This window comes from Sitophilus oryzae, unplaced genomic scaffold (genome assembly GCF_002938485.1).
Source record: "Sitophilus oryzae breed Bouriz unplaced genomic scaffold, Soryzae_2.0 scaffold_1604_pilon_pilon, whole genome shotgun sequence".
Taxonomy (NCBI): Eukaryota; Metazoa; Arthropoda; class Insecta; order Coleoptera; family Curculionidae; genus Sitophilus; species Sitophilus oryzae.
In genome coordinates this window covers 1330056-1344483 of record NW_022146286.1, presented here as the reverse complement: position 1 = coordinate 1344483, position 14428 = coordinate 1330056, and the positions used below count along the sequence as shown (strand labels likewise).

The 14428-nt window shown below is 32.3% G+C and overlaps 1 protein-coding gene across 2 annotated transcripts in view; it reads left to right on the top strand.

The window, feature by feature from the left end:
- LOC115880001 (zinc finger protein 354B-like) overlaps nucleotides 1-14428 on the top strand; it is a 41227-nt gene that overhangs the window by 1930 nt on the left and 24869 nt on the right. For both annotated transcript variants that reach the window (XM_030897096.1, XM_030897095.1), the window contains 2 exons: nucleotides 434-634; nucleotides 10261-10461. In XM_030897096.1, the coding sequence (XP_030752956.1) occupies nucleotides 434-634; nucleotides 10261-10461 (402 nt within the window). The remainder of the gene's footprint in view (nucleotides 1-433; nucleotides 635-10260; nucleotides 10462-14428) is intronic.

The following is a 14428-nucleotide window of genomic DNA, read 5'->3' as shown; positions in this document are numbered from 1 at the left end:
TATTTTCTGATATGTAATTACCTATATATTGTCATTCAGTAGAAAGCTCGGAAAATATTGGAAAGATTTGGAAGTCTTCCTTTTTTCATAAAAAAAATTGTATGCAGCGTATTTTGATGTAAATAGATCACGAATCTGAACTTTTCTTGGCGATCTCTTCGTGTTGCATTTGAAATTACAAGTTTTTATGTAAAATAAATACCTATTTAAAAAAAACCAGCAATTTTTGATACCCCTGTATACATTTAACGAAGCAATCAAATTTTTCAGTAAAGTTTATTTCTCTACTTTTAAACTCGGTACAAGAATTAATTCTGAAAAGTAATGTACAGGATATTGACAATCTTTTTTATTATAGCATGCATATATAAATTTTATTAAATATCTCAAAACTCCAAGTTTCACATTGTAATTTTTAAAATTATTTTATTAGGGCGAAGGAAAAAAAGAAAAGGATCCATAAATGTTCAATATGCAATTTCCAAGCACAATATGCATCAAGTATTCGCCGACACAAGAAAGTTCACTTGACACAGGAAGAACGAGAGCTGTTTGCTTGTTCGTATTGTGACAACAAATATATTTCAAAACCAGGCTTAAAAAACCACCTTTATAATAACCATAGTGAATCCAGGTAAATTTATTGTAAGCATAAGAATGGTACCTAAATCATATATAGTATATAGTTCATCTAAGTAGTTTATATCAAATAAACTTTTAGTCACGTAATTCATGTAAATTCATGTAAAAAAGAAGAAAGAATTTATTGGGCAAGCCTACAGTAAGATTAGCCATGAGACATGACTAAAACATGACTATATTATATTCTATTATATCCATATAATATTATATATTATCAAAAATTGTAGTCATTTCCGCCGAACGGGAAGTGACTCAAACTAATTGAATACATACCAAATTTCGTTTTTTATCAGAAAAAATTAAAACCTTATAGGGCTGAGCCATTTTTGAAAAACACCTGGTATACCGGCAGACCAGCGCTTCCACGCGCTACTGTTCAACATATGTAGGTATTAACCTTTGGAAGATTATGTATTCCATAAGTCATGCACTTTATACGTTCCATGACACAGAATGGCAGTTGTACTTTGATAAAATGATTTATTGTCTGTTTTTTTTTATTTACCATACAGTATTTTGCTAGTTCTGACTCTTTGGACAGACTTTATAATCCACAATGCTGTATAAAATAGTTGTCACTTCTTGTTTCACCGGAAGTGACTACAACTTTTTATTTTTAAATAGCACCTTCAGTATTTTTTAATTTTATTCTATAGAAAATGACACTCTGAATCGAATGACATAATATCATAATATATCAACTTTTGACATATTCGCTCAAAAACAAATTGTATTTTAAATTTCAATCTAGAGAGAATTTGTTGCTTGTTGTCCTAAACCCATTGGCAGACGTTGAACAATAAAGCACTGGAAATAAGCACTTTAGCCCTTTAGTTTTAAAATACCTAGTAAACAGAACAATTTCAAAGTTTTAAATTCAAAGTTAGGTTAAGTTTAAATAGCGGACGCGACGCGAGCAAAATTCTTTCCGATCCGATAACTATAAATGAAGAGAATTAATGCCACCTCACGTAAAGAAAATAACACCTGGCCTTATTAACGTCCATGCAGGCTATTCGGTTTAGCGATATCTCTCTATTACGCTGTTTATTGTTATTTTACGCGAGTTTATTTTTGTGCACAGGAAATTTGACTCGTTTGCACATCGTCATAAAAAACAATTTTCGTACCACGAATTAGGGACAAGATTTTTATCTGTATACTTATAGGATACCTAATCTGTGATAGTATTCTTGGGATCGTCTAATGTTTTTAGTGTCTTGTCCTGGCCGATACCCAATTAGTATTTCTAATCATATCTCAATTTTTTCAAATGGAACGAGGGTGGCTCATTAGCATATTTGGAAAAAGAATTTTTTTAGGAATAATTTGATACCACACACTGGGTATTTCGAGTCAAATTTTCGTTATGAACCGCATGTTACAATTGCTACGTCTTAACACTGACAAATGTACCACACTGCATGTAGGCTATATAACCCAAGACTGGAGTACAGCATAAAAGGCACTACTTTAATATCCGTTGGTGAACAGAATGACCTGGACGTAACCTTATCAGAAAACTTGAAGTGGGAGAGTCAGGTGGCAAAGGTGGTAAAACGCGCGAACACGCTGGTATACATGATTCGCCGTGCATTCCGGGAGATGTCCCAGGAAACCCTGCTTAAAGCATATAAGACCTACATCAGGCCAATTTTAGAACATGCTGTGGTGACATGGTCCCCATACTTCCGCAAGGATATGGACCTCTTGGAGCGAGTGCAAAGACGTGCAACTAAGATCCCACCAACCCTAAAAAATAAGAGAGGTTAAAACGTCTTGGTTTTACAACATTGGAGGAGAGACGGAGCCGGGGAGATCTCATAGAATACTATAAGATACTACATAGCCACTACTCGTGTGAGAGTTCTTTTCCACCGAAATAACAATGCCAATTTGAGGGGACATCCCCTAAAACTGTGTGCAGAGAGGTATCATAGACTTTCGAGAAAACAGTTTATTACAAACCGTGTGGTGGCCCAATGGAATATCTTACCAGAGGACATTGTGACTGCACCCAGTGTGAATAGTTTTAAAAACACACTAGACAGTTTCCTAAAACGCTAACTATGAGAGTGCAATAGAAATTAAAGCATGTGTAAATAGTGTATATACTAGAGAAATGTGCAGTCTTACTGGCTTTGCCGTCTACTGCCTGACTTGTTAATAATAATAATAATAATTACAAATAAGCCATATGCGAAAATGTCAAAATTTGACATATGATATGTCATTCTATTCAGAGTGTCATTTTCTATCGAATAAAGTAAAAAATACCGAGGGTGCCATTTAAAAATCAAAAGTGTAGTCAATTCCGGTGAGGCCGGAAGTGACCAAAAGTAATTGAATATACCAATCAATCATAATTTATGTCATGTACTAACATACCAAATCTCGTTGTTTTATCTGAAAAAATAAAAAAGTTATAGGGGTGAGCCCCTTTTGAGACGCACCCGGTAGTGTGATTCACGGCGATGGCACGTTAGACGTTTATGGAGAACTGGTGACTTTTTATGAAAAATTTGAATTTCTACATAAAGGCACCTTCTCCATCTTTCTAAAATATTTTCAGCGTTACAGTGTTGTCGCATCATTTGAAAATTGGCAGCATTTTTCTTATTTTAAATAGAACACTCAGTATATTATTACCCGTTTAAAAACTACTTTCATATCCCATAATTTTTCTATTATACTAACCTATACCTATCTCTATTAGTTTTTGAGATAAAAATAAAACATGTGTAAAATTGACAAAAACATGATCATGAATAAGCATTGGTAAAACCATGAATTAAACATTTTCAAAGTTGAAATTTGGATTATAAATTTACGGAAGTCGATAATATTCGATCTGTCTAAATAAACCCATTGGATATTACACAGGGAGAGCAAAAATATTATTTATTGCCTTTTGTTTTAAAATTGCTTAGATCCTTGTTATTTTAAATTCAACCTTATGTATATTATTTGTATTATTGTATATTATAAAAAATATTATGGTAATTAAAATTATATGAATAACAATCTAATAAAGAATGACTTAAAAAAATTCAACTATATTTTCATGTTTTTCTTAATTTTCTCTAAAACGATGTGGAAAATTGGAGAAGTATAAACGGGATTAACCATTTTAAAACAAGCAAACATTTTTATGAAGAATGCATTTTTCGCAAAATGTCAATAATAAAAAAGTTTTTCCTCTTGTAAAGACAATCCGGGGACGTACTGTATATTAATTTTAACCATCCAAAAAAAAGTTATTTCTTAATTAAAAATTGTACATATACACTTAGTATATTATGTAGTATTTATATTTAAGATATTTTATTTTGGTAATAATGTATGAAAGAAATAATGCATAAAATTCTATAAATTTTAATTTGTTAATTTTAAAGTTATTCATTTAGATGTATTTTTTTAGTTCTAGCATTAGTAAACGTTTAAAAAATCTACAAAAAGATTTGGTCACCCATACAATTACGACTGCGCATACCGTTGCTTAACCTCGATGATCGATTACATACTTTTAATCAAGACTATATTTTGTATTGGCAAATACCCTATAAATTTTGATTCCTTTGAGAAAGTCGAAATATACGTTTTTTGCAGCATAAACGGCCGTATCTTTTTTTTACTTTAACTTAGAAGTTTGATTTTTTCACAGCTTCAACCCAAGTAGCATTTTTGGACATATTTTAGGTAATGTTTCTGATAATTGTGTCTGGAAATAGGGAACATTATCGAAACCTATATATTTTATATGGCTTTATTACATGTTATCACATGTGGTGGTACTAGCGGCTTCCTGAAATGTTTCGATGCGGAATCGAAACTTTTAGAGGAAATGTTTCGAAACATTTTCTCCAATTTGTGTCTAAGATGTCCCCGTTTTCAGCAGCCACTGTTTTTAAATGTGAAGAAACAAAATACCAAACTAAAATAGTCTATGTCTGTGTGTGGATTTCAAAATGAAAACCATCAACAATGTCGACCACCGCCATAATTTTTTGTCTTAAAATCTTTGTTTTCAAGTTTTTTTGTCGCACAAACAATGTCTGGCAAAAGCAAATTCATCGTTTAATTTAATAATGTATATTTATTCTTTAATAGTTTTAATGCCCCTTCTATAATAATTATTTCTTGCTACAAAATATTTTTGTTTGAAATATAGATTTTTATTTTTATATCATGGTCCTGAAAATAAAAATATGTATATAAATCAACATTTAAAAGCTCAACAGCCGACAAAAACATATATTTTTAGTTAAAAAAGCATCACTAGCCAACATGGCGGAATTTTAATTCATTATTTTATAAAATTGACACGGGGTCGGACACAAATCATCTACATTATATCATATTTGTGTCGAGAAAAACTGTTTAAGAGATAATCTCGTGTTTCGAAAATGAATTGATAATAAATGGAAATCTTGTTTCCAAAATGTTTCGATTTAGCGCTATCACTAGCCAACATGGCGGAATTTTAATTCATTATTTTATAAATTTGTCTTGGAGTCGGACACAAATCATCTACATTATATCATATTTGTGTCGAGAGAAACTGTTTAAGAGAGAATCTCGTGTTTCGAAAATGAATTGACAATAAATGGAAACCTTGTTTCCAAAATGTTTCGATTTAGCGCTATCTGTGTAGAAATGACGAACTAGTCCTGTCAAAACTTCTGTTCAAAATAATTAAAACATTTTTACTTACTTATTAAAATACAATAGTTATTAAAACAAAAGATGTATTCTATTGCGGGAAAAAGAGAAAAAAACGTTTGCTGGTAATATTTTTCTTCGGTCTCCTGTTCCAAATCATCTCTGTAATTCGTATAATAAATTATTATAAAATCGCATAAGAAAAATATCTGTTTTTGTACTCACCATATGTCCTTCCTTCTGCTTTTTTAATTATAGTACTATAAAAACTAGAAGAATGCTTAAATGCAAAAACTGCAGAACAAAATCTAAACGATAAAGTAAGGTTACGTTCTCATATTTTACAGAATATCAAATAAATTATGGAAACTTTTCAGGCCCAAAACGGGTACAAGATCTGTAAATGTGAGCCACATCTGTTTCTTAAAAGTTTGTGACACTAAGATCTTTATTGTCATAGCTTACATAGCGAAACCATATTTTGTTAAAATGTTTCGAAACAAAAAGCGATTTATGTTACAAAACATATGTATCAAAAAAGTGACGAAACTGTTTCGCAATGTTTGTCAGCAGAGATTTTGTTTCAATTTTGTGTCTAAAAATGCTACTTGGGAAGGGACTGTAGACCTGAGTATATGGTATTAAATTCAACTCGATATCTCCACGCGTTCCCGAGATAATAAAGGGTATATACAGACAGACGGACAACAAAGTGATCCTATAAGCAGGGCCGTATCTGGGGGGGTGTTTTGGGGGTTCAAATCCCCCCCGAAATTATGGCCGAAAATTTTTAAAAAGTAATGATCATTAAGTAAGTAAGAACGAAACAAAAAAGAAGAAGAAGAAGATGGATGAATATCAATGACTAAAGAATACAAGGACATGTAACGCCCATACGGGCCATCAACGACAATTTTAGCGATTTTTAATAGTTGGTTGTGTGTAGTGAACTTTGTATAAACTTTATTACAATGGTAATTTGTTCAGCTTTCAAGTGTAAAAGGCACAATGATAAGAAAGAGCCAGAAGTTACGTTTTATAGGGAAATTAACAGTCCCCTACACCTTTTTAGCGTTTTTTTATTGAATTCGATAATTATTTTTCTGATATTATATGTACTTGATATGTACTATACGTCGATACTAGTTATGTACCTTTTGTTAACATTTTAATACGTTTTTTTCGTAATTAATCAGTATGATACCACCCGATACACCATAGGCGTTGTGAAAACATATAATATCAAAAATATAAATATCCCTTCAAGCGGCAATGTTAAGTAAAATATGTGCCACGGCACTGTTTGGAAGGATGGTCACAGTTTGGTCTCGGGTGCTATTTGTCCTTGTATTCTTTATGGTGGGTTCATACAGCCAAATAAAATAAAATAAGAATAAAATAAAATAAGAAATAAGGAATTCTTATTTGTGTGCGTTCATACAGGCAAATAAAATAAAATAAGAAATATATATTTGCTCATGCGCAGTAGGATGAGGCTGGATAAAAGTTAACTTTTACGATTGTTTATAGTAATTTTACTATTTATAGTATATTTATTTATTCGTTGCCTACTATATTATACATTTTACTTATGCGAAATTAAAAATAAATTAAATCCAAACTGAAAATATTTGTAGGTTAGAATTAAGCGTGCGCAAAGCCGTTTTCACATAAAATAAAACAAGAAGTTAAAAGATAAAGACTTTTTATTTTATTTGTTATTTTATTTGGCTGTATGAACGCATGTACGGTATCCCATATAACCAACTTTCTTATTTTATTTTATTCTTATTTTATTTTATTTGGCTGTATGAACCGACCATAATGTCATTGATAAATATACATTATACACCCTAACCTCACTTTTCCACTTTGAAAGCAAATGTCATTTTCGATTTTCGACTTTCAACATTCAAGTGTTTAAAACAGCAAAAGTTTGACAAGGACAAACTTTTGAATGTTGTGTGTTTTGCTGGTCATTAACGTGATTAACGTTTGTTATTGTTCTGCTATTAGACAAAGAATTTTTGGACTATGACACTTTAGCGGCAGAACTAGACTTGTGGCGGCAAAAATGGAAGCAGCTACCTGCAGTCGACCGACCTAAAATGCCATCGAAACGATAATCGGAGTGTAACCAGTGTATATTTCCAAATATATACATTTTATTAATGATCCTAGCAACTCTACAAGTGTCAACAGCTACACCAGAAAGGTCTTTTTCAACTCTAATGCTGCAATTATGTGGTATTCGGCGATCTCCGATCGGGGCTTCGCCGATTTCCTATGTGTGTGGATGAGGAAGTCGGAGTTCGGCGACCCAATCGGCGACGAGAACGAGCGCTCGTCTCTATGTTGTTGCTATCAGAGCCCGCATGTGTGGATGAAAAGGCGAAGTCCGATCACGAGCGTTCGGTAGTTGACGAGCGTTCGGTAGTTGACGAGCGCTCGGAGTTCGCTAAATGCCGCATGTGCGGTTGCGGCATAAGACGATTGAAGGACTCCCTACGTAACTCTACAGGTCAGGAGTGATTGACAGGACTTGCTCTATTAAACGTACATAGAGAAATAAATATCGATATCGAAGAGGTAGTCAATCGTTTTTCCAGGGAAAAGACCCAGTTTATCCTTTAAGATTAATAATTTTTACCTGTTACTTTTTTAACATTTTATTTTCAATTAAGATTTGAGTGTAGCCCAAAGCGATTTTTTTATTATGCTTTTTTCCTAACAGCTTTTGTACCCCCCCAAGCCAAAACCCCCGAAATTTTGGTCTAGATACGGCCCTGCCTATAAGGGTTCCGTTTTTTTCTTTTTGAGGTACGGAACCCTAAAAAGAGCCATTCTTGCGAAAATATTAATTTTTCGGCAGGATGGTACCTATATTATATATCTATAATTTTTTTTTGTTATTATTTTTGTTTATTAACTAATACATTTTGCTATATATTTTTAAGATTAACCTATATTTTCTATTATATTTCATGTTTTCTTAAAAATTATACAGGGTGTTAACAAAAAACATGTGCCATCTCTCGTGGGGAGATTCCTCACGTAAAAATAAGATTTATTGTTCATATCAACATAGGTCCGATTCTGTTTTGTTTCGTATTGTGTATGTCGATTTTTCAAGGTTAAACTCCTGCCGCCGCGTATCGAAACAATCGCGAGGGAAAAGGTACCTATACAAGCCAGTATTTTTTAACTTAGTCTATTTTCTTACTATCTAGATATCTAGACTAGTGTTTTTAGTTTCTTTTTCTTACTTTTTACCTTCCCTCAGACCGCCCATTTTGTGATTTAAATTTTATATAAATTAACAAATACAGTGTTTATAAAGCTTTCTTTCTACAGTTCTTTTTTTACTCTCCACCCGCACTTACTCCGTTATTTGGAGAAGGGGGAGAAATTTGAATTTTAGACCACGCAATTGGGGGGGGGGCTAGGGGATGTTCGATTGGGTTGGGGGTTTAGGGGGGTGGTTGACTATTTAAATTTTATTACAAAGCAAATAGAATCTAGACCAGTATTTTTGTGTCTCCTCTTCTTACGTTTCACCACCCCCTCACCTCCCCACATTTTAGGGGTTGTTTTGGGGGAAAGTGATTTTAATTTTATTCAAATAATGAAGTTGGTGTAACTAGTTTTTTTGCGCAGTTCTTTTTCTTATTCTCCATCTGCACTCACCCCCTCCCTCCCCTACCTTTTTGAGGAATAGTTTCCTCAGGGGAAGGGGGGATGGGTGGGGAGGGGGTGATTTTTTCAAATATATTTCCAAAAATTAACGTATATGTAGCCATAAAGAAACGTTTTTGAGCAAATTTTTATTTGTGTGACTAACCCCCCTCCCCCCGGTTCCCCTTAAAATTTTTCTTACTTTTTAATCTTAAAAAAAATTCTAGGGACCCATCTGAAACTCACCAATACGAAATAAATTTAAAAAATATTTTTTTTATTTTTTTGCAAATCTGAAATAATACTAGGTTTAACAAATATAGCCTGGTCGCGAAGGGGTTAATAAATCGAAAAATTACTAAGACTTTAACACCCTCTAGCTACGAAACAAAGCAGAGTCGGATCTATATTGATATGAAAAATAAATCTTATTTTTACGTGAGGAATCTCCACACGAGAGATGGCACATGTTTTTTGAAACACCCTGTATAAATATGCGTCAGTAGTGTAGTACTATTCATGAAACTGCTCCGTTAGTTCTGTTGCCGGCGCTCCTGCGTCCGTCATTGGTTGACTCAAAATCTGGTCACTTTAACCGTAATCTTAGATCATAATAGGGGTAGATATGTGAGGTTAAAATTTAGGGAAACTCAATGACTAAAGAATATAAGGACATGCAACGTCCCTATTATACGGGCTGCAGCAGAATTTGTGACCTTTGACGCCATTCTTTTGATGGCAAACAATGAGTCATCATTTGGTCACCAGCGACAATTTTAGCGATTTTTGATAGTTTGTGTGTAGTGCACTATGTATAAACTTTATTACAGTGGTGATGAGTTGTTCAGCTTTCAAGTGTAAAAGCAGCAGCGATAAGAAAGAGCCAGGGGTTACGTTTTTCATAGATAAATAAATAGACCGCTCCACCTTTTTAGCGTTTTCTTAGTTCGATGATGATAGTTCTAATGAATTCGATAATTATTTTTCTGATATTATATGTACTTGATGTGTGCTATACGTCGATACTAGTTTTGTACCTTTTGTTAACATTTTAATACGTTTTTTTCGTAATTAATTAGTATGATACCATCGTATACATCATAGGCGTAGTCAAACAGCTAGGTTAAGATAAAAATGTGCCACGGCACTGTTTGGTGACATCGTCACAATTTACTCTCGGGTTTTTGGTCTCGGATGTTATTTGTCCTTGGATTCTTTAGTCATTGGGGAAATTATAAAGTTACAAGACTGTATGTATGTAATATTTAAACATTTTATTAGGGCGCATGTACCGCAGAAAAAGGTCTATAGATGTTCCACATGTAGCTACTATACGATAGATAAGTCATATATTGAAAAGCACAAGAAAAGTCACTTGACACGAGAAGAACGACAGATATTTGCTTGTGAACATTGCGACAATGATTACACAACGAAAAGCGGCTTAGGATACCACCTTGAGAATAATCATATTGATTCCAGGTAAATATATTTTTGTTTAAGAATTATACATTAGTGATGTAAACTTTAGTTACTTTTATGGTACCTACTAGTTACTTTTGGTAATAGGACTCGTTACTTTGGACTCGTTACTTTAATTACTTTAGTTACTCGTTACTTTGGTACTTAGTATCGCTCCTTTATAATCGTTGTTTTGTGTACAGGTTGGAAGACTTGGGCTTGACGTGGAACTTCGTTACTTATTGTGCGCGGCGGTCTTCGTTGCATGCTCTGTTTAACCTATAAGGGGTTTCTACTTTCTTCTAGCGTAAGGGCTTAATAGGATAATTTTAATACTCGGTATTCAAATACTGAATAATATGTTTTTAATAATATGTATAATATTTTTATAATGATATGTTAAATAAAACTATGTACTATTAATAAAATTAAAAATAAAAGAAAACAAATCAAACAAAGAAAATATGTGTATGATAAATATAAAGTATTTTTTTATACTCTCTCTCTCTCTCTCTCTCTCTCTCTCTCTCTCTCTCTCTCTCTTTGTATTACATTAATAAATAGGCAAACATTAAAGAGTAAAAATTAAAAAAATGTATATATTTTTGTTAAAATGTAAAAATATTAAAAAAATGTATATTCCTCTGTGGCGGATTCATCTCTTCAAAAAAGTCCTTTGGATTAACGCCAGCAGTGTTTACTAAAAATTACTATTTTTATTTTGTAGATTTTCTTACAGTTTAAGTGGCGAAATATCTATTCTCTTTTGAAGAAGAAAAATATTTGCTCTGCTTTTTCAGATGTTAACATTTTTTGTGGCTAACGTGAATCCATTTTTAATTAATATCTAAGACATGTTAATCTAAATAAACAATTCTATTCTATAAATAAAAAACGACAACAAACGGCAAAGGGACAGAGCACCACAGGGTCGGCATGAGCCAATCATAATAATTGTAATAAAAATATCACACATTTGCCATAAATCACCGCCGGCATCAAGTCACTACTTTAAACATAAACATATTGATAACAACTAGACCTACGTCGAAGTAAGGAATATTTCAGTATCGAGTTTCGAGTCCTCGGTTCGTGCATTTCCACGGATTACGATTACTGCTGGCGCAAAAGTAACGAATTAGCTTAGTAACGAGTAACGAGTCCTAAATTCAAATAGTAAGCGTTACTTCGAGTCCTCGTAAAGTAACTGTTACTTTGTAACGATTACTTAGAATTTTTACATCACTATTATACATAGATCATAACATATACTTTCGTGGAGAGATGTAAAGTTATAATAACCTTCCAACTATAGCGTTAACATACAGGGTTTGAAACACCCTGTGCCATCATGTGCCAAACATGTGTGAAAAACATGTGCCATCTCTCGTGGGGAGATTCCTCACGTAAAAATAAGATTTATTTTTCATATCAACATAGGTCCGATTCTGCTTTTTTGCGTAGTTACAGCAGAGAAGAACAAACGCAGAGAAGCGACCAAACCCGTCGGCACTATTGAAGTAGGGGGGACCAAGTTTTGTGACCTTCAAATTGGCGTACGTGACAGATATCATGTTTATAGTAGTTTATGTTTATAGCTACACTGAGAGAAATTCAATGAAGGCAAAAGAAATAAGAAAAGTTGTACACTGAAAAAACATATGTTCAGTAAAAGGTATATTAGAAATATTTAGGAATCATATTGAATAGTAACTATTTTTAAGATTTAACGGTTTTCCGCGATTTGTGGCTTTACCGCGTTCTAACCATTTTCTAACATATTCCTTTTAGAGAGACATTTTCAAATCGTATCTGATAATATTGTTCGTTTCGAAATTAATATTTGAAAGTGTGTTTACCGTTTAAGTAAAACAATTTTAAGAAAAATTCGAATATTTATCAGCTGTTATCACAAGCGTTAAACCAAACTAAAATGAAATAAATAAATAAAAAGAAATAAAATAAATAAAAAAAGTAAATAACAGGATTACAGTTAAGGGTAGGAACTGGAGTATTAAAACAGCAAAATAAAACACTAATTCACCACAATACACTAAAACACTTTACATCAGTGCATCAGCAGATGATTTAAAAACATAATATCTTTATAATATGAGAACAGAGGTGGTAGATTAAATTTACAAAGAAGAAAACCCAGAAAAGATTCAGCGGTTCTAAAAATGTAACCAAAATTGTTTTTTTTTTAATTTTCAAAGTATCTCGGTTATTCTGGACTTATTTGAAAAACGGTAAAGACAAAATATGCTTCATTTATCGAGGTCTACCAGCCCTGAAAATATTTGCACTTATTTAAGACTCACTCTATATATTAAAACATCATATTTTACATAAAAAAACCATATTACATTTAAAGATAACACAACTCAAATTAGCGCCGCTATTAAATTATATTATATGCGATAAAATATTTAATTTTCTAATAGTTTTCTTATCTTTTTGTTTTATTTTGAGGTCCCTATTCGTATATTTTATAGTATAGAATATTTTCAGCCTGATAAAGAGTTTTAGAGCATAGTCTTTTGGAAATTGAGGACATGGGTGTTCCAAATGTTCTTTGTTTATTAGACTATACAGTTTTTGTGAAATTGATGGCCCAGTACTAATATTCTCAAAATTAGAATTAAGTAAATATTTTTTCTAATTCATTTATTCATTTATATAACAAGGCTTTTAATTTAAACCCCCTTTTCACAAGGGGGCAATTTATTAATTTTGCAAAAGGCAGTTTTTAATAATTAAACGCTAAAAACCTGCATCTATTTTAAGTTTTAATAATATTTAGTCCTTAAAGTTAGTTTCTTTCTTTAAGTACTATTATAAGGTAAGGATAAAATATAGATTAATTAATTCAAAAAAAGATTATTTACACAAATAAAAAAATAGTAAGATTTCAGGACTTATCATTAACAATGGCAACGCTGGCCGTATTCCGAAAACACGTTGAGATGACAGTTAGCATGTTTACCTCCCACTCCAAATTTTTTGGCGGGATTCGTTTTGTCGCTTCTCTACGTTTGTTCTTCTCTGGTTACAGGGTGTTAAAATCTTAATATTTTTTCGATTTATTATAATTTTCTTCCAAGTACTTTTAGCGTTTGGAATAAAATTTTGAGGGTAAAAGTTACTATAAATGCGACGTGTTTTAAAGCTAAAAAAGTGTCGACATATTCACCAGGGACGTACATATGGGTTGTCTGGGTTATCTTTTGAATATTTTTCTAAAAAAAGCATGTCCGCCACTGACTTTTTTTTTCTTTTGATAGCGAAATAGTGTAAGCTACTTAATGTTGATTAAAAGTTGCAGTGGCGTAACAACAGACTCACGGGCCTGTGTGCAAAAATTTTACCGGGCCCCCTATTACACCTACATATTTCAATACTTATATATACTAATCTGAATAACATGCACTCATATTTTAGGTTAGAAATAACATTATCAAATTATTTTTTATATAGTATTATTTATTACTGCAACACAGAATATGTAACCATAAAACATATAAAATATCAAATAAAAAAATTAAATAAAAACAACAACAAAACTAACTACATTAAAATAAACAATGTAAATAGGAACATGAACATGTTAAAATTGTTTTTTCCTTGCTTTAGCATGGGCGAAAGTTGACACAATATTACCAATGTCTATTGTACGAGCAACTTCATTTTCTATTGAAATAATTGCCAAAAAAAGTGGCAGTTTCGGGCACCTCTCGTAACTCAGCTGCCTTATCGTCCCCTTAATACAACCATTAGGAAACTAGAGTTTTTGTGATTTTGAGTTAACTAGTGTGACCAGTATAATTTTAACCTAACCTAACCAACTTGCTTAGTTCTATTTCTATTCGATGGTACAGAAATCCAGTGACAATACAGCAAATTTCCTTTTTGTCAAATTTAATGCTCTAATGAAAAATCACATATTTCCAGTTATTTTTATTTTGCAAAATAAAAAGGAAAACACAGC